Source organism: Macrobrachium rosenbergii, chromosome 2 (genome assembly GCF_040412425.1).
Source record: "Macrobrachium rosenbergii isolate ZJJX-2024 chromosome 2, ASM4041242v1, whole genome shotgun sequence".
Classification (NCBI taxonomy): Eukaryota; Metazoa; Arthropoda; class Malacostraca; order Decapoda; family Palaemonidae; genus Macrobrachium; species Macrobrachium rosenbergii.
In genome coordinates this window covers 79,698,254-79,720,713 of record NC_089742.1, presented here as the reverse complement: position 1 = coordinate 79,720,713, position 22,460 = coordinate 79,698,254, and the positions used below count along the sequence as shown (strand labels likewise).

Sequence of the window (22,460 nt, the reverse complement as noted above, 5' to 3'; positions counted from 1 at the left end):
ACAAAATGCTGTTAGTAATATCTCCAAGCACTGATGTGCATATTTCACCTATTTTATAATTACATGGTTAATGCATAAACCTACACCGCTAGAGGAAATATGACGCAAAAACGGAAATAATAATGACGATACATGTATCTACAGTATTGTATTATAAACCTTAATCATAAACTTTGCAATCTATCTTGTTTGAAAGCAATATATCATGTTTATTTTCTGGCAAATTACGTACAATCAAGTAATGTTTAGACCTAATGAATTGCACATAATGAAGTAATGCTTAAACCTAATGCACATAATGAATTACCTACAATGAAGTAACACTTAAACCTAGTACACATGTGAATTACCTACAATGAAGTAACATTTAAACCTAGTACACATATGAAATACCTACAATGAAGTAATGACTAGGCCTAGTATACATATGAATTACCTACAATGAAGCAAGACCTAAACCTATTATGCATATGAATTACCAACAATGAAGTAACACATATACCTAGTACACATATGAATTATCTACAATGAAGAAACATTTAAGCCTGGTACACATAAGGATTACCGACAATGAAGTAACACCTAAACCTAGCATGCATATGAATTATCTACAATGAAGTAATGCCTAGACTTAGTCACATATGAATTACCTACAATGAAGTAATGCCTAGGCCTAGTATACATATGAATACCTACAATGAAGCAACACCTAAATCTAGTACACACATGAATTACCAACAATGAAGTAACATCCAAACCTAGTATGCATATGAATTATCTACATTAAAGTAATGCTTAGACCTAGCACACATGAATTACCTACAATGAAGTAACAACTAAACCTTGTACCCATATGTCTTACCAACAATAAAAAATGCCTAGACCTAGTAGATATGAATTACCTACAACAAAGTAATGCCCAGACCTTATACACATATGAATTACCTACAATGAAGTAAAGCCTAGACCTAGTACACACATGAATTACCTACAATGAAGTAATGCCTAAACCCAGTACACACATGAATTACCTACAATGAAGTAACTCCTAAACCTAGTACACATATGAATTATCTACAATGAAGTAACAACTAAACCTAGTACACATATGAATTACCTACACAAGTAAACCTAAACCTACTACCTAGTTAGATATGAATAAACCTACCTAACACATGACCAATGCCTAGACCTAGCACACATAAGACTTACCTACAATGAAGTAATGCCTAGACCTAGTACACATGAAATATGACTTACCTACAATGAAGTAATGCCTAGACCTAGCACACATATGAATTACCTACAATGAAGTAACACCTAAACCTAGTACCCATATGAATTACCTACAATGAAGCAATGCTTAGACCTAGTACACATATGAATTACCTACAATGATTTAATGCCTAGACCTAGTACACATATGAATTACCTACAATGAAGTAACACCTAAACCTAGTACACATACGAATGACCTACAATGAAGCAATTCCTAGACCTTGTACACATATGAATTACCTACAATGAAGTAATGCCTAAACCTAGTATACATATGACTTTCTTGCAGTGAAGCAATGCCTAGACCTATTACACATGAATTACCTACATGGAAGTAATGTCCAGAACTAGTACACAAGAATTACCTACAAGGAAGTAATATTTAGACCTAGTACACAAGAATTACCTACAGTGAAGTAATGCATAGACCTAGTGCACAAGAATTACCTACAAGGAATTAATGCCAAACAAGTGCACATGAATTACCTACGATGACGTAATGCCTAGACCTAGTACACAAGAATGATCTACAATGAAGAAATGCCTAGACCTAGTACACAAGAATTACCTACAATGAAGGAATGCATAGACCTAGTGCACAAGAATTACCGACAAGGAAATAATGCCTAGACCTAGTACACAAGAATTACCTACAATGAAGTAATGCTTAGACCTAGTACACAAAAGTACCACAAGTAATACCATACCTACTACACAAGAGACCAACAGGAAGTAATTTAGACCTAGTACACAAGAATTACCTACAGGAAGTAATGCCTAGACCTAGAGCACAAGAATTACTTACAAGGAATAATGGATATAACTAGTGCACAAGAATTACCTACAACATGAATTACAAACTACAATGACGTAATGCCTAGACCTAGTACTGGACAAGAATTATCTACAATGAAGAAATGCCTAGACCTAGTACACATGAACTACCTACAATGAAGTAATCATTAGACCTAGTGCACAAGACAATGAAGTAATGCCTAGACCAGTGCACAAGAATTACCTACAATGAAGTAATGCATAGACCTAGTACACAAGAATTACCTACAATGAAGTAATGCCTAGACCTAGTACACAAAAATTATATACCTACAATGAAGTAATACCAGGTACCTACTACACAAGAATTACCAACAATGAAGTAATGCCTAGACCTAATGCACAAGGATTACCTACAATGAAGTAATGCCTAGACCTATTACACAGGAATTACCTACAAGGAAGTAATGGATATAACTAGTAAACAAGAATTACCTACAAGGAAGTAATGCCTAGGCCAGGTACACAAGAATTACCTACAATGAAGAAATGTCTAGACCTAGTACACAAGAATTACCTATAATGCACAAGAATTACCTACAATGAAGTAATGCTTAGACCTAGTACACAAGAATTGCCTACAATGAAGTAATGCTAAGACCTAGTACAGAAGAATTACCTACTGTGAAGAAATGCCTAGACCTAGTACACAAGAATTGCCTACAAAAATGAAGTAATGCCTAGACCTAGTACACAAGAATTACCTACAATGAAGTCATGCCTATACCTAGTACACAAGAATCACCTACAAGGAAGTAATGCCAAGACCTAGTACACAAAAATTACCTACAATGCAGAAATGCTTAGACCTAATGCACAAGAATTACCTACAATGAAGTAATGCCTAGACCTAGTGAACAAGAATTACCTACAAGGAAGTAATGCCTAGACCTAGTACACAAGAATTACCTACAATGAAGTAATGCCTGGACCTATAGTCGATTTATTTTCATCTGTCCACAAAGAATAACACTGCATCCCGGGCTTTAAATTGTTATGCTAGAAATGTAAATAAAGGATATCTGGATGTACACTCGGCAAGAAGTGAGGATACAGTTTTTTTAAATCTTCGGACATATGTTGATCAAGAATGCGACATCCTTTAGAAGGAAGTCTTATTATGTTTGTTTTTGCTTGACCTCCTTTCAATCATAGTCTACGATAATGAAATCATTGATACTTAAATGAGTAAATTTTACAGTATTCGTTCAAGTTGTAATTTGCAAGACAGTTCTAGCAAAATAAACACAAACAACCTTACACAAATGAATTTATGACACCACAGTGAAGAAATGCCATAATCGGAAAGCAATCTTCCATAATGAAATCAAAGTTAAATTTGAGCAATAATGAAGGAACAAATGCATTGTTATATGTGAGACAAGAAGAGAGAGAGAGTCTGCTGTTGTGTAATCCCTGAATGTACTGTAGAGCTAATTTCATTATTTTTTCTTTTAGAGAATGAGCGATACTATATTTGTAAAGTATGTTTTAGCAATGGAGAGAGAGTTTAGAGAGAGAGAGAGAGAGAGAGAGAGAGAGAGTTGGTTGTTTTGTAAGCCTACATTTCATTGTTTTTCTTTTAGAGAAGCTACACTAGTATGTTTTAGTAACACAAAAATTACCTATGGCAACGTCAGAAACATCCAGTTACTTGTAGAAGCTCCTGCGCTGCCCTTCACATCATAGAGAACGCCCTTGCGGATTTAAATAGATTTGGTCAACCTACCTAGGTGTCACAACATTTACTGCCATTAATTCCAGCTGACTTTTAACACCGTGAAATACAAACATGAATGTGTAAAAATTAAAAGAATTTATCATTACCTCGTATGATGATGCAATAATAAACCTGTTCATGGAAAACGAGTAAATATTGCAGTTCTGATTTACTACACCGAGATATCCATACTATCTTTTGATCTCATGAACGAAGTCCTGAAATTCTGATTACTTCGTACATGCATGGTGTTTTTAAGTATCTGAGCGTTTTTGTTTTTGTAGATTTAACATATATGATATAATTTGCTTTGTATTTTCATATTCTAGAGTAAATTTACCGAGATTATGTGTTTTCTGTAAGAAAAAAATTGAAATTCGATGAACAAAATCTAATGAAAACTGTATCTTCACTTTTCTTGGAGTGTACATTTGCAACTGAAAAGTGTTTTAATAATTTACTGTATGCAAATTACACCGTTAATATTCGAAATAGGATTTTGATATTATTGATGAATGTAAGCTGCCTTTTTGGGGTGGCGAATGGAACAGCCAGATGCAGTGGCAGGAAAATTGCTTCTCTCGCTGTTCACTACGGCAAGATGCCAATTTTAATTGGACCACACCTACTCTGCTATTAAGCTACGTGTTACTTCATTACACGTAAGTATATCAGCATATACTTTTGATTTTTATAAAGTGCGTTTTAGCCAGATATGATATGACGTAACTTGGTTTAGCATCTTTTTAATGGAATTTGTGGAAATATTTTGCATTGATCGTATTTAGAAAGGAGAAAGCTCTGGTTGTACTGCTTTTTACTTCAAGCTGGCTCTTTATTTGCTAAAGTCACTGACATCAATATCATTGCTGTTATTATAGTGGATTCACTTAAGCTGGAACCCCAAAAGTGGTGCAAGAATCTTGATTAACGAATTACAGTTGAGCGAGAGGGGTAAGGCTGGTGGAGTGTGTTGTTCCGTCTTCTGCTCACACTAGCTCTCTCTCTCCCGGACCGTAACCGTAATACAACTTAATCACACAAATCACCTGATTGATAAAACATCGGTTCACTTTATTTTTATGAGGAAGTATTCGTTTTTCATCATTCTTTCTCGAGACCGTTTTTCAGCCAAGAATATTAGGGTGGTATGGTAATCATACAATGCTGACAATATCTTTATGACGAGCTGAGTTATAAGGAGAAACAAATAAGGATTTTTTTACATAAAAGATTCTGCTGCATGATTCTATGGTAATTCCTCATTTCTCGTAGTTGACTGAAACAAATTTGTGGCTACTCCTTTTATTTAACATTACAATTATGTTAAAAAGACTTATCAGTGCTAGACTACATGTGATTAATAAACGAATATGTAAACAAATGTAAGGCTCCTTTGATTAAGGGATTACCAACCTAATAGTCTTGGCTGGAAAATTGTCTCGAGAATGAATGATGAAAAACGAATACTTCCCCATAAAAATAAGTGGGGAACAGATGTTTTATCAATCGACTGATATGCGTGAGTAAGTTGCATTACAGTCCTGGAGGGAGGGAGGGAAAGTAACATGTAGTTTAGTAAGAGTAGGTGTGGTCCAATAAAGTTGACATCTTACCGTAGTGAACAGCGAGAGAACAATTTTCCCGCCATCTGGCTGTTCAATTGAAAAGGCAGCTTACATTCAACAATAATAAAAATATCCAATTTCGAATATTAACGGTGTAACATACAGTTATAAAACACTTTTCAGTTGCAAATGTACACCCAGATATCCTTTTATTTACCTAAAACTTACACTGCATAATGTTACCATGTGCAAGCACCACAGACGGATGGACAGATGAAAAAAAAACTGACTTTAGTACACAAGAATTACCTACAAAGAAGTAAGGTAGATGTAAGCTGGCTGTCCGCGGTGGGCTAGGTTATGGCAGTTGACATTTTACTATAGAACTTTACTTGCTGAACAAGAATTTAAAGTAATATTTTGTTGGTTGGCTGTAATTAAGCTGTAAATTTTAGAACTGTAGCCAACGGTAAGAGGACCAGTTGGGAATCTGGGTCCTGGGTTAAAACACTTTCGAGAATAGCTCACCCCGAAAAGGAATCCAGGGTTCTGGGTGGGGGTAAATAACTTGGGAAAAGGTTTGGGCAACTTATTGTTGTATTTCCAGTTATATATGTCATTTGGAACACGAAAAACAAGGTGTAAAAATAAGGGGGAATAAATGGATAGTGCGACAGTTACAAAGGTACTTTTAAAACTACTGCTGATTCCAGGCCATGTCACGCATGCACGGTCTTACAGGGGAGCTTTTGGTTCATCCAATACCTCCAACTGAGAGAGTAGTTGGTGGGTTTTTTTACGGGTGGCTAAACCAATCACGTTGCACACCCCAACATTACGTTTCACCCAGGTGGAGAATTTGGAGGATACATAAACTCAGTTACATGTATTCCTTTGCAAGGTTTTATGGACAGCTTGAAACAACCTTCTTGACTTTTAGTTCACAATATATTTTACCATAAATAACTTACAAAATTACTTTACATTTGTACACCAAGCATGTATATGGGGTAGGAGGAGAAGGGTCTTGACCACTTTCTCTCAGTGAGTTAACAGAAAGCTTTTTTTACATATTTTGTAAGCCCTGTGGTTGGCGCGCATCGCAATAACCGCTTGCCAGAGCATAGCATGCCAGATTATTTTTAAAAATGCGGATAACAAGAATTATTCTGCCACCCCAAAACTGGAAGAAATACACTTTTAGCCCCCAACTTCATCCTTCCTACCCTGTTCCAGTGCAGTTCACAAGAGTTCACTCACTCTTCAACCCAGCAATGGCGGACGTCACCCCCGGAACTTCCTCCTCTGAACCTGTAACCAAGGGCAATTTGCCACTTACCCGTGTCAATTGCTACCTTAGTTATAAGGACTACATTGTACCGGGACAAATGTTGTATCTGATTGCTGGAGAGCTTATGACTGCCTGAAGGACAAAGCTAATTACCTAACCGTCAATCACTCCATGAACTTTGTGGACCCAGTAACTGGTGCCCATACAAATACTATTGAGAGAAAGGAACTTACGTGAGACAACGCATGTAATGCCGTAGGAGGTACAACTTCATCGGTGCACAAGCCTATTTTAAAATCCACTTTGATGACCCGAAGATGAGGCTCCATGCGTTTGTAAAGGCGACGGCTGAATTGTACCCTCCACCCCTTTAAGAAGGTCCTAAACTATCCTTCATTATTAGGTAGTTAGGTCACCTGTGTTTTGGTGTTATTAGGTTTTAGTGCTTTTCATGTAGGAGTGTTATTATTTTTTTGGGTAACTGTCATTTACCACCATGTTTCTACATAACAGTCCTACGTACACAACTTGTACCTTTTGTGCAGTACCCCACCTTGAACCCTGCTGAACATATGGCTCCCTAGTGGTTTAACCCAAGATGGCGGATTTGTTTACCATTTACGTTTTATCGCAGACCACGGTTGAGTGTGCCGTTAACAGCCTGTGGCAGTTGACGTTTTTCAGTGGCTTTGCTTGCTTTGCATGAGTTTAGTAACATTTTGCCCATTAGCTAAACTTATTTTTGCTGTATGCGCCAGTGAGAACCACCGGTGTGCAGTCTTGGTTACTTTAGCAACGGGACCTGAAATTCTTGTTCAGCGGGTAAAGTTCTATGGAAACCGCCATACATTATAGCGAGCGGCTTAGAAATGTAATACCTAGACCTAGTACACAAGAAATAAACCGACCTCTAACTCTTCAGCACACAGAATTACCTACAAGGAAGTAATGAACCTAGTACACATCGAATGACCACAATGAAGTAATCCCTAGACCCAGTACACAGAATTACCTACAAGGATGTAATGCCTAGACCTAGTACACAAGGATTACCTACAATGAAGTAATGCTTAGACCTAATACACAAGAATTACCTACAAGTATGTAATGCCTAGACCTAGTACACAAGAATTACCTACAATGAAGTAATGCCTAGGCCCAGTACACAAGAATTACCCACAATGAAGTAATACTTAGACCTAGTGCACAAGAATTACCTACAAGGAAGTAATGCCTAGACCTAATACGCAATAATTACCTACAATGAAATAATGCCTAGACCTAGTACACAAGAATTACCCACAAGGAAGTAATGCTTAGACCTAATACACAAGAATTGCCTACAATGAAGTAATGCTTAGACCTAGTGCACAAGAATTACCTACAAGGAAGTATTGCCTAGACCTAGTACACAAGAATTACCTACAATGAAATAATGTCTAGACCTAGTACACAAGAACTACCTACAAGGATGTAATGCCTAGACCTAGTACACAAGAATTACCTACAATGAAGTAATACCTAGACCTAGTACACAAGAACTGATTACAATGAAGTTATGCCTACACCCAGTGCAAATATTCTGTTTACCTTACCTCTTTACTATTATGATCAGTGAGTGCCGAGCCGATTTCTTGGTTACTGATGAACATAAGGATATTGTTGCAGCATGGCGTGGAAACATTTACATCATGTTTGCCAGAATCGGGTTCCATAACCATCACCATCTTATGTTCCTTTCTAACAGTTGTTTTCACTGATTTTATTTTCTTTGTCACTTAGCCTTGTCACCGACCGTCACCGTCACGCAGTGTTGCAGAAACGTGGAAATCTGGCCCAGCTCCGGTGTGGACGTTTTCATGCACAAGATGATCGGGTGGATAAGTAGGGCCTTCATACTGCTTTCGGCCATAAGAAGTGTGGAAAAAATTTCCACTCTCTTTTTATGGTTTATTGTGCCCAGATATATTAGTTTCTTATATTATATGATTCATTTACCTATATTCTTGTATATATATGTATACCTATATTCTTGTATATATATGTATATATATGTATATGTATATATATACATATATATATATATATATATATATATATATATACATATACATATATATATATATATATATATATATATATATATATATATATATATATATATATATATATATATATATATATGCATATATATATATATAATATATATATATATATATATATATATATATATATATATATATATATATATATATATATATATATGCATATATATATACATATAATATATACAGTATATATATATATATACATATAATATATTTATATATATATATATATATATATATATATATATATATATATATATATATATATATATATAATATACATATATATATATATACATATATATATATATATATATATATATATATATATATATATATATATATATATATATATATATATATATATATATATATATATATATATATATATATATATATATACATATATATATATATATATATATATATATATATATATATATATATATATATATATATATATATATATATATATATATATATATATATAATATACTGAAGAAAGAACCATCAAAGAATGTTTGTTTTCACGTCACCAGCTACTCAGTGGTCGCTGGGGAGGGAGGGATTCTGGGTCGGTTGTCTTCTGGAAGGGGCAAGCGAGTGTGGAATTGTGGCAACACTGAGCTGCAGCTGCAGTGGCATCTATCACTCTGCATTTTTCCACAGGAATATCGTACGCATTTATGTCTTCGCGCATTTCATCTTCCACGGACATAAAAACACTCCTTCTAAAGTTCACTGCACCCATCTGAAATGGCTTCTCCTGCGAGTGTGCTATCGTCCAAGACTCTCAGAACACGATCGTTACGCACTGGCGGTTGAAGTGGAACTGAATAGGTTTGAAAAGCTATGAAGTCGTCACCTGACGTGTCATCGGAATATTGTCTTCATTAATATTTCGTTATGGCAACACTGCTGATGATACCGGCTACTCATCCGCTTAATTTCATTTCATTCAAATGCAATTAAATAGACTTTGAATTCCTATCAAAAGCATATATATATATATATATATATATATATATATATATATATATATATATATATATATATGACACGGGATTATACACAGAAAATGCAAAAATACCTTTAATAATAAATATATCCTTTTGAGTTACTGCAGATATTCCCAGCCAATAATGGTATAAAAACTAAATACCAGTAAGAAATATTTTTCAGTGTATACGAACAACCAGAAAAGGAGGTGGGCCGCGGGAAATGACTTCATTTGACATTCGGATAGAGAGCTTCAGCTGAAACTGAACTGCTATCGCTTTAATCCCAATGGTGCAGCCTGCATTTACCTATCGTAAAATTTCCTGTTTGTAATTGGCCATATACATTACGTAAACATCTTTTAAAATATACTAAACTACTGTAAATATGCCAAATGACTGGACTGAGCAATGCTTTTTAAATAGTAGTAATATGAAACAGCACTACACATTCGAGCCATTGCTTAAGTTTGTTATGATTTCTTAGAAGTATACACTCCGTTCACACTACCAGTGTTTAACATACAGCACACACACGTGTCAGTTACGCCTATTTCTTTATTATTTTTTTATTAATTGATAAGTCATTATGTCGTTGATGAAATTGTAAGAAAAAAAAAATACACGACTGACTGTCAGAACTCACAAAACTCCTTTCTAGTCTGAATTTTGCATACTTGCTATTGTCTTTCTTTCATGCCAATCTCAATAATTACTTTCCTTATGATGCTTGTTCATGAAATGAAGTAGAAATCACGCCATAAAATAAGCGGGTTAGACTTATAGTGCACTGGGCAGGGAGGGTAATGCTATGTAGTTCTTTAAAATTCTGGCGGGAGAACATTAGAGAACTGGCTGTTAACTAAGCCGAGCAGTATTTTATGGTATGGATGTATTAAATGTTGCAAATTGAGTATTCAAAGTGATTGTGTGTGGTAATTTTATTTACCGGTGAAAGCATATACAGTTTCTTTTATGCACAGTATTCTACTTCATCTAAGGAACGGCCTGGGAGCCTTTTTGAATTTGAAGCTGTTCCGTAGAATTGATGATATGCTCTCCATCCTCCTAGCTGAATTAATGAAACGACATTAGTGTTCTGCAGTTACTCCATACAACTTTAGTCGACTTTTATACTTTTTGCTGCTGCAGTCGATTATATTACTCCACTCTATTTCCGACGACATTACTGCTTCGGTAGACGGTCACTGCAAGTTCCACACTTCGACTATTATTCCAATTTCTGTGCTTCAGCAATTAACTTAATTACTATATTCTTTGTTCGAGCAGTTTCCCACTTATTCATGCTCTTTACAGTGTCCTATAACTTTTCTGCCATTCAGTTTCATTAAATTAGGGAAAGTTTTTGCAGTTAGACTTTTTTTATGGTCATTTGGATTCAAATAATGCCGTTAAACATTATAGATAACTTTTGTGCAATTACAGTTGAAATATTCATGTGATATTTCTCGGTACTGAACTTCATATTTCTGTCTTTTCCTCCTCAGCGGGAAGGCATCCACAAATCTGACTATTATTTGAAGTTTGAAGCAAAGACCATTGCATAGGATTTTATTTTTCTTTCAGTTTATCTGTAACCTATTAACAGATGTCGCACAAATGTCTTTTCTGTGTGAGACCCATCTGTCATTCCTGTTTTGGATATGTGATTTTTCTAGTAAAACTGGAGACATTAGATTTATTTCGTGAAGTGTTTGTTGGCAATTACTGGCCTAACTGCTCCCAAGAATCAGTGGTATGCATTCCTTTACTTCTTCCAGTTTTTCAGCATTCATTCTTGGATTATTAATGTCGGCGGAACGTGTTTCGATTTGATAGCTTTAGCATTATGTAAAATGAAAACACGCAAACAAAGGTGAACCACATGAACGCACATGAGCGAGCGAGTGCTCGCATACACACACACACACGCACACAATATATAATATATATATATATATATATATATATATATATATATATATATATATATATATATATATTGTTTGTGTGTATGGTGTGTGCATGCGTGTGTTTGTGTGTGTGTGCGTGTGTGTGGTTGGGATTCTTTAATCTATGCAAAAGCAATATATTTTCTGATACTTGGAAGTTGTTGGTTGTGACACAAGGCTTTTAGAATAGTAATTTCTTTCGGTGTATTTTCATCCCCCTCCCCAAAGCTGGGTTTTCATGCCATTCTAGGACAGCCAATGGGTGTGCTTGTTCCTAAAACTCTTCTGTAATCCAATTCTTCCTTGGAAATATGGAAGGTTTTCAAGCAACAACTGATCACTAGTCATCTCTGAAGTTCATCTTGAATGCCGGCTGTTATAGCTGGTTCACTTAAGGTAGATTCTTGGGCCTATGAGACGTTTGTTTGGCGGCCTCTGATTGGCTGGTACCAGGAGGTCAGCGGCTCGCTCACTGTCTCATTTTTACGTCTGTAGCTCAGAAAACTGGCAATATGTTTATATTTCTTCATTTATCTCACGTTTTGCACAGGATAGGAAAGTTTTGGTGATACCATAGGATTCGGTATTAATTGTACAACTAAATCATGATTTCCTGAAATCAATATGATAAAACACAGAGGAATTACAACGAGTAAAAGTGAATAGAGAATCATTTAATTCTTTATACGAGTTTCTACTTATCATCGGATTTTGCTTCATTCATGCAATCAAGATAAAATAAAACTTGTGTTTTCATACAATAAATTCACCCTGAATACGCTGGTGCTTTCAGATTTTAGATGCTGTGATATGTGAAGAGAAAATGAAGAATATGTCTTATTATGTTGCATCCGTTCTTGACTCAGTTTGGCAGCAGTGCCGAGAGACGGTGATCTGCAAACAGCAAGAGCTGTGAAGCGCCGTTGACAGCTGCCAGTTAGTGACATGAGAAGTTTGCAGTTTCGACAATATTTACCGTATTATTATGTCATTACATTTTCTGTAAATAAATGCATAGAATTCCTGTTATGACCGTCGAACTTTTTCACTCCAACATCATGTATGTCAGTATGTCTGGACATATCTGATAAGAAAAACTTAATAATCAGTTGGCTTCAATTTAATCTAGGTGAGAAATTTGCATACTGTAGGCTTCATGATAAATAACAGGCCTACATAATTATCAAATGTAATATGTATATAAAGGAATAAACATTCTGGTGCAAGAGTAGCTCAAACAAATTCGGAAAAAGACAGAATTTTATATCGTTACATCGTCAATAAATTTTATGGTAAGAAATGAAAAGATTTACTTTCGTTCATTGAATGAACATATAAAAACCATAAGCCTTTGATGTTATGGACCAGAGAAACAAGCGGCCATAATAATGAACTCATAATTATGTAGGCCTGTTATTTATCATGTAGCCTACAATATGCAAATTTTTCACCTAAACTAAATTGAAGCCAACACATCCAGATGCATCCATCTGATTATTAATTCTTTTCTATCAGATATGACCAGACATACGGACATATATGATATTGGAGTGAAAAAGTTCGACAGTCATAATGGGAAGTCTATGCCCTTATTTACAGAAAATGTAATTATATAATAATACGGTAAATACTGTCGAAATTGCAAATTTCACATATCACTAATTGGCAACTGTCAACGGCTAAGAGGACCAACGTGGTGTCTTGCAGATCACCGTCTCTCGGCAAACTGAGTCAAATACAGATGCAATAGAAGAAGACATATTCTTCATTTTCTCTTCATGTATCAAACGCATCTAAAATCTGAAGCACCGGCATATTCAGGGTGAATTTGTTGTATGAAAACACAAGTTTTATTTTATCTTGATTGCATGAATGATGCAAAATCCGATGATAAGTAAAAACAGGTATAAAGAATTAAACACTTCTCTGTTTACTTTTACTCATTGTAATTCCTCTGTGTTTTATCTTATTGATTTCAGGAAATCATGATTTAGTTGTACAATTAATACCGAATCCTATGGTATCACCAAAACTTTCCTATCTTGTGCAAAACGTGAGATAAATGAAGAAATATAAACATATTGCCAGTTTTCTGAGCTACAGAGTAAAAATGAGACAGTGAACGAGCCGCCTACCTCCCGGTACCAGCCAATCAGAGGCCTCCAAACAAACGTCTCGTAGGCCCAAGAATCTACCTCAAGTGAACCAGCTATAGTGCTCAACATTCACTGACGGACCACTTATTTCATAAAATGTATATTACAAAAACATTCACTGTTAATGACTAAGTATTGGGTATGGTTACAGATTAAAGACAATTGTTATTAAATATAAATAAATGTTATATGATGAATATTTGTAAAATAAAAATAAAAGAAAAAAAATTAAGACCGGCTTAAAATGATGTCCAGAAAACAATTTGAGGAACATTGTTACAGGAGATTTCATGTAATGTTGTAATTGGAGACTATGTATACTGTACATCGACCATTTTGAAATAAAAGATATATATAAAAAAGATAGACTTGGTCCAATTATCTTGTGGGAAATTCAGTGAACAACGTCAATTATCTGTTGGCCGAGTGGTGTTCGACGGGGGGTAATTTAGTCTTTAATACAGTGGTGTTTAAACAGGGTTATTAGCAGAAATTGTTGTTTACTTGTTTTCGTTTGAATGCTGAATAATTTTTGGTATCGCAGTGAAAAGTGGGTTTATGTTCAGTTTTTGAAATGCTGTTTGCGATTTTAGAATTGCCTATCTCGTTACCTTGGCTTGTAGGCTGGATTTTTTCCCCTCCCCATGTGAAAAAAAAAACATTAAATTTTTTGCATCCAATGGCGTATTACACTCTGCTATTGAGTATTTGCATATGTACGAATAACCCATTTCCATCTTATTACTAACACCTACTATATTTTTCGATATTATTTATCCTGTAATATTTAAAACAATGTAAATACTAATATCAAGAATTACATAGCATTTATATTGTTTTAGGTATCACAGAATAAATATAGAAATATATAAGATTTTCTTGGATTTTAATTGCCTATCTCGTTATAAGGCTGGATGTGAAAAAAAAACATTAAATTTTTGCATCCAATGGCGTATTTTATTGAGTATTTGCATATGTACGAATAAATTTCCATAACACCTACTATATTTTTTCGATATTATTTATCCTGTAATATTTAAAACACTGTAAATACTAATTCAAGAATTACATAGCATTTATATTGTTTTAGGTTTGAATAAATATAGAAATAAAATGTAATGTGTATAAGAGGATGAAAGTAACTTATTTTTATGTATCTAAATACTTATAGCACTGTGTATTCCTGCTTTATTTGATATAAAAAATGTACGCAGACGATCAGTACAATGCAGCCTTAAACTGTATAGCATCTGAACATTTCCCTACAGATTGGTTATACTAACATAAAATATGTTATCTTAAAGAGTGAATTACACACAGAACCGAATGATGTTGAAGACAGAGAACATATGAAAGAATTTACTCTCTTTATCCTTTGTTGGAGTTTGATGACTCAATAGTGAATCTAACTCTGCAAGCCAATCATTTGCTATTATATAACAGTGATTTGTAATAACTCGTTCTCTCTCTCTCTCTCTCTCTCTCTCTCTCTCTCTCTCTCTCTCTCTCTCCGGAGATTCCATTAGCTAATAGTGCATTAACAAAGTAAGCGTGGAATTCCCTTTTACATAACAAGGATTATTGTATAAGGCAATATTTGATAACGATAGATTTAGATTCAGTGTCACTCTGTGGTTACTTAATAGGTAGTGGGAAGGTATATCGTTATTCCTGTTCCAAGATGAGATTATTTACAATTTGTTGTGTGTGAGGCGGTAATCATAAAACACCCTTCCTAACCATTTTCTCGATCAAGCTAGTTCTTCGTTGGCCGAGTCGGTAGTTGTGGGCTAGCACTCGCTAGGCCCGAGTTCGAGTCTCCGGCCGGCTAATGAAGAATTAGAGGAATTTATTTCTGGTGATAGAAATTCATTTCTCGCTATAAAGTGGTTCGGATTCCACAATAAGCTGTAGGTCCCGTTGCTAGGTAACCAGTTGGTTCTTAGCCACGTAAAATAAGTCTAATCCTTCGGGCCAGCCCTAGGAGGGCTGTTAATCAGCTCAGTGGTCTGGTAAAACTAAGAAATACTTAACCTTTTCTCGATCAAGCTGAAGTTTCTGTTACCCATTCTTTACGTCCTTAGTGGCTCGTTGCTTACGGCAAATTTTCTTTAGGAATTTTGCCTATGGTTGCAGGTGACTCCAAACATAAGCACGCATATATGTGTGCAAGTCTTTTTGTTCTTTTCATTCTGCATAGCTTCTATTAGTTTTAGTTCTACCTTTTTCTGTTAGCATCTGACTCTATTGTTTTCAGAACTATTACAATTATTATATATATATATATATATATATATATATATATATATATATATATATATATATATATATATATATAAAAATACAATAGATATATATTCAGTCTATAAAAAATCACAGTAGATGACTGTGACTTATATATATATATATATATATATATATATATATATATATATATATATATATATATATATATATATATATATGTGTGTGTGTGTGTGTGTATAGAAAATGGGAAAAAGTTCAGTTACCAAGGATATATATATATGTGTGAAAGGGTGTTGGTACTGTATGTGTGTATGAACATATATATATATATATATATATATATATATATATATATATATATATATATATATATATATATTTATATTTATATTTATATTTATTATGCCTGTCATTTTCCTGTATATTCTTATATATATATATATATATATATATATATATATATATATATATATATATATATATATATATATATATATATATATAACATAATATTACAAACAAGATTAGTTTTATAACTCTGCACTAAAGTATTTTTAAAAACATTTGCTGACGGCCAAGTTGTTATCTACTTTGTTGTTGAAATTATATTTAAAGTCATATAAATTCCGTTTGAGACTGACCAGGAATATTCCCCAAGATTTCATGAATAACGGAGAAAGACATGACACTGCTGCGGCAGTTTCTATAACCTGAATTCCAAATTCAAACATCTGAAACGAGAACGTGATTTTGGAAACAGAATTTTCTGCCGCGAGTGACTTTGGATCGGTATTATATCTGGTCAGCATTTAAACACGTGAACTGAAATCATTGTAACTTACAGCCTTTATTAATATTCCCAAACATTCTCTTCTTTGGGAAGATCATTAGGCTAAGTATACGACATAACAGGTCATCAACCAATAGTATTTAAGGTTATGAAAGCTATTCATAACACAATTATTCTGTAATAACAATATCCGAAGGGATCTTATTTGTCCTCCCCCGGGTGACAGTAGGCGAGACATGACACAGCCACCCACCCCTGCAAACCGGTTTGTCCGCCCCGGGTTGGGTAGGGGTAGGTAAGTGGACGGGAAGGTAAGAGAGACATCCACCCTCTTCTTGCAAACCTAAGTTCTTCATTGGAGGGGTGGGTAGAGCTCTCCGCTAACACGCTGTTTATAGTTTTATAATTTATATGTCTTGCTGAAGAAAGTTTGGGTCGAAATTCCTTTTCCTCGCCTGCTGAATAGTGATTTCACCAACTTTTAAAATCGTATTCATAGAAATAGCAAGTGTTTTACATGATTATCATTTTAAGCGACAAACCAGTTATTACTGAGAATTAAATATGTGTTGCCAATAAGTGATGCGAAAACTGTCGCTATAATCAGATTTCCTTTAAGCTTCTAGTATTATGCACAAAGACACAAGTGAAAGTGCATGCTTGCAAGTACATAGACAATAAAAAACAAATCGATTATACCCGGGTAGAAACAGGCAGCCTTCATCGTATTATTAACCAATAACAGTTCCTTGGTTATGATTCGCTCGTTACGCTTTCTTGTTATGATGCTTTTTCTTGGCTTGCAATACATATTGTTATTGGGTGTCTGAACGTCCAGAGTCCGAGAGTGTAATGCCCGATTGTGAGAACACCGATTTTCAGACCTCCAAGCTCGAACCACGATTTTCATACCTCCAAGCCCGAATCTCGAACTTCGAACCCCATTTCACTTAAAAGCTCGTAGAATTCTTGATTGTTTTTATTTTCTAACAGCTACGTTGGAAATTATGTGATCCTGTTAATTTTAAAAGAAAATGGAAATGGACTAATATAATCTTGATATGAAGTGTCTCTTATCGAAAACTGAGTCTCTGAACATAAATAGATTACAAGAGCTATATATTAATTCCATTTATTACCCTAGAATTATAGCTTTTAAAAATTTAAGCCCAATGTCAGTTCACTGATTTCTCTAACGCTCGTACTCACAAAATTCTATCGTATACAGTAGGGCATATTTTTTTAATTTTACTTACCTGTTTTCTTATTGTATGGCCAAGCATTCAATATATTCTCGCCCTTCCGATTATTCATGCCAACCGTTTAACGGCACGTTCTCTATCCTTATTCTTAACTTTGTCCTCTGCGCATACTTCGTCGATATTTCACGTCAACAGCATCCTGTTGTTTTCTCTCATGCATATTCAATACCATCACCTCACTTCCCCGAAGTAAACTTAGCTCAGTATGCCATAGCGAACACTTCTTTTTATTAAGTCTCTTTACATACTTCTTTTACGAAGTATTTCCACACACGTTGTTCACATTAAATGTTTACTTCACATCGGGATCAGATCCAAGTCTCTCGAGTGAGAGGTGAGGACGCTTCCAGCCGAACTACAAAGGTCATTAAAGAGTTACCTAGGCAGGCTTCAAACATTTGCGTGCCAGCGAGTTTGACTTAACTTCCTAAAACTCACTAGATTTGATTTATGAAATTTAGGCTGTCAAGCTAAGCACTGGGACACTTTCGGCCATTCAGTGCTTAAGATAGTGATACGGGGTTGGAGTGGTTGGACAGCAAGATGGAAGATAGGAATTTTGATAAAGGTAAGGTGAAAGGTTAGACAATGGATGCCACTAGGAGTTGGAGGGACTCTGCAAAGCACCCTTTAGCAACTCCCATAGTGCACCACAAGAGTTGCTCTGACGGTACTACCTTCCTAAGGGGCTTAACTTACTGGTGACTCACTGATAACATTTAATTTAAAATAATTCAACACAGTGACTATGATGGAAAACGAAGCAGAATCACATATATATTACAATAAGTTTATTGCTATTGCAAACGTTACTACGGGTTGATCTCTATTGCATACACTTTTCCCTGAACTATTCTATCATAAACATCGGCATCAAAAATACTGGTGCTGAAATTACCACGACCTGAAATAAGTCATTTTTCGTTGTGTTTTCCAAAAAATGCCAGGAAAAAGTGCATTGAGGTAACTATATTCAGCGTGAACCGAAAGTTCATGTAAGTTCTCATTGCATAGCAATATAAAATTTCCACATGAGTTTTTGAATTATGGAAATTCCTCCGGTATGGCGCTAGTGTTATTTGCGCTCGAAATGTTTCACCGTTATATCCTGAAATATTTACTTGTTTATGTAACTGAATTCCCTCATACCACGTGAATACTGTTTTTACACCTGAATACTTGTTTTTCCCTGTCCTCCAAATAGTACAATATTTCTGAATTTGATGATCTGGACCAGGAGACCATTGTTAATATTATTATTATTAATGAAAAATACTCATAGTAGAATGAGTCTTGAAATGGAGAAATAAATTCACAGTTATGTATTTGTACATATATTCAAAGATAAATCTGTACAGAAAGCTTTCGGGAAACTGTTCGATTCCCCTTTTCAATCTCATAAAGGGGAATGGAGCAGTTTCCTCGAAAGCTTTCTGTATAGATTTATCTTTAAATATAGGTACATATACATAAATGTGGATTCGTTTCTCCATTATTATTATTATTATTGTTGTTGTTGTTGTTGTTGTTGTTGATGATGATGTTATCTTTTAATAATATTGCTACATAGTTGAGTTTTTTATGAGATTCTCTTTATCTACTTAGAATTTACTTTTCTTCAGGGAGTGAATGCAATTACCTTCCAGGGGAGGGCATGAGTAAACTTTTTTATGAGTCAGAGAAATATTCATTAAATATACATAGTATTCTAATAAAAAGTGTAATAACCAACGCCTTCATTTGCGATATCTATGTTAAACATTTTTTTTTTTTTATCAAATTGCACTTTTCCTATGAGTCTTTTCAGAAATAACTGTCAATGTCAGGGCAATCATATTCCTATCCAGTATGGAAGGAGTGCACATTTTACTTTGTCACTCTCTTATCACAATTTCATTGCCATTTTTCTTAATGATTGACAGGTCGATATTGCAGGAACATGGTGTAGGAACATGAAAGAAGATATAAGGATTGAAGGAAAAGGGAAAACGAATGGGTTGAGGGTGGAGTGAAGGGGAGAGAGACAGAGAGAGAGAGAGAGTGTGAGGGTATAGGTTGTTGAAGCAGCCCCCTTGATGGTCTTTTGGTTATTCAAGAGCGCTTGAATTCACGTGAGGGCCTTTGCCTAGCTACTTCTTTTCTTTGTTCTTTTTTCGAGGTGTTGGTCCTGGTCTCTCTTCTCCATCATCAGAGCTACCAGTCGAAATTTGCTTCTTCTCCCGTAACAATAATTACAAAGGACGTATGGGCATTATAAGGACACCAGCGGCCATGTCACAAGGTGCAGGGAGGGGAGGGGAGGAAGGGAAGGGAGGGTAGACAACATCAGTCAGATGATCCTGTTTATTGGCTGTAAGCTATATCAGATTTGTAAGTTATCTGTCCATCCTCAAATCGCTGTTCATAAAACAGTGGGTTAAACAACTGAATACCAAAACCACAAAAACTTTTCTGTGGCTCGTGGGAGTTCTCGTTGGAACTCAACAAAAACTGAGATCACTCAGCGTTTCAACCTAGTCAGTTTGCTTTGTTCTTGTAATCTCTTTGATCTCATATTTACCTTCTCTCCTATTTTTATATTATATATATTATGACATTTTCATTCTCGAGTCGTAGACTGTATTTTACTTTCGCAGCCTTGAGAATGGGTCATGGAACGTCTTGGAACGCAAGCCACATAAAATGTATCTATATTGAATATTGGAACTGTACGTCTTCCCCCAGTTTGCTGCTCTCCATCTCTCTCTCTTCTATCCCCACACACACACACACACACACATATATATATGTATGTATATATATATATATATATATATATATATATATATATATATATATATATATATATATATATATATATATATATATATATATATATATATATATATGTATGTATATATATATATATATATATATATATATATATATATATATATATATATATATATCCACAACAGAACAGTAAGGTGGATATGATTTTAAAAGATAAGGCACATTGGTCTGGCCAAAGAGTACTATAGAATAAGATTGTTATCATAGTGCTCTTATCCATCTTAGCTGCAACCGGTTGTAGTCAACTGACAGCTAAGTATTTGATTTACTCCTTAAGTCAACAGACATTATATATATTTTATATATATATATATATATATATATATATATATATATATATATATATATATATATATATATATATATTATTTATATATATATATAAACCTGGGTAAATGGTGAGGGTTGGTGGCAGGAAAGGCATCAGGCCGTGAAACCTCTGCCAAAACCATGGATAATAGCCGGGAACAACCAAGAGAAGGCCAGGGCGTACCCTGCTCACGCGACGGGGGCGGGCTTCGCCTGACCCACCTGATAAATGGGCAAGGGCTACCACGTCAAGGACGCTCGTGGTTAAAGAAGAAAGTTCAAGAGGTTAGAATTGGAACTGAATGTTGGCACCATGACCGGACGAAGTAGGGAGGTGGCAGATGTTACAGAGAGAAGGAAAATTGATATCTTATGTGTGCAAGAGACAAGGTGGAAGGGAAAGAAGGTAAGAGAGATTGGTAGTGGATTTAAGATGCTGTACAGTGGAACTGATGAAAGGGGAAGATGTGGAGTTGGGGTTGTTCTTAGTAAGGAAATGAAGGAAAATGTAGTTGAGATTGAAAGAAAAAGCTGTAAAATAGTGAAAGTGAAACTGTGCTGTGGGGGACATATTCTAAATGCAGTCAGTGCTTATGCACCACAAGTGGGCTGTGATGAGGAAGGTAAAAATAGATTCTGGAGGGAGATGGATGAGATGATTACATCAATAGAAATGGAAGAAAGACTGGTGATTGAAGGTGACCTGAATGAACACATTGGACGCAGTCGGGAAAGTATCACTAGGGTTCATGAAGGACATGGAGTGGGAGAAATGAATGAAGAAGAACTTATAGTAGATTTTGCATTATCTTTTGATTTGGCAATAAACAACACCTTTCTTACAAGCAAAAATTACGCAACATAGATTTTCTGTTGTGTAGAAGAAACCATCTGTTGGAAGTAAAGAACTGTAAGATCATGAAGGGAGAAACTGTTAGATCACAACATAGGTTAGTTGTGTCTGATTTTTTGATACGGCGGGTTGCACAGGGGAAAACTATAGTGCAGCCCAAGATAAAGTGGTGGAGGCTAAAAGACCAAGAGATGAGGCAGAGTTTTAAAGAAAAGGTCCTGCACAGCATTAGATTAGCAGATGATGTGAACATCTAGTGGGT

At 35.0% G+C, this 22,460-nt stretch overlaps 1 protein-coding gene across 1 annotated transcript; it reads left to right on the top strand.

Moving 5' to 3' along the window:
* The first annotated feature begins 21,658 nt into the window (after window positions 1–21,658).
* On the top strand, window positions 21,659–22,210 carry LOC136843370 (craniofacial development protein 2-like). The gene has a single exon (XM_067111719.1). The coding sequence runs from the start codon at window positions 21,659–21,661 to the stop codon at window positions 22,208–22,210; it is 552 nt and encodes a 183-aa protein (XP_066967820.1).
* Window positions 22,211–22,460: the final 250 nt, after the last annotated feature.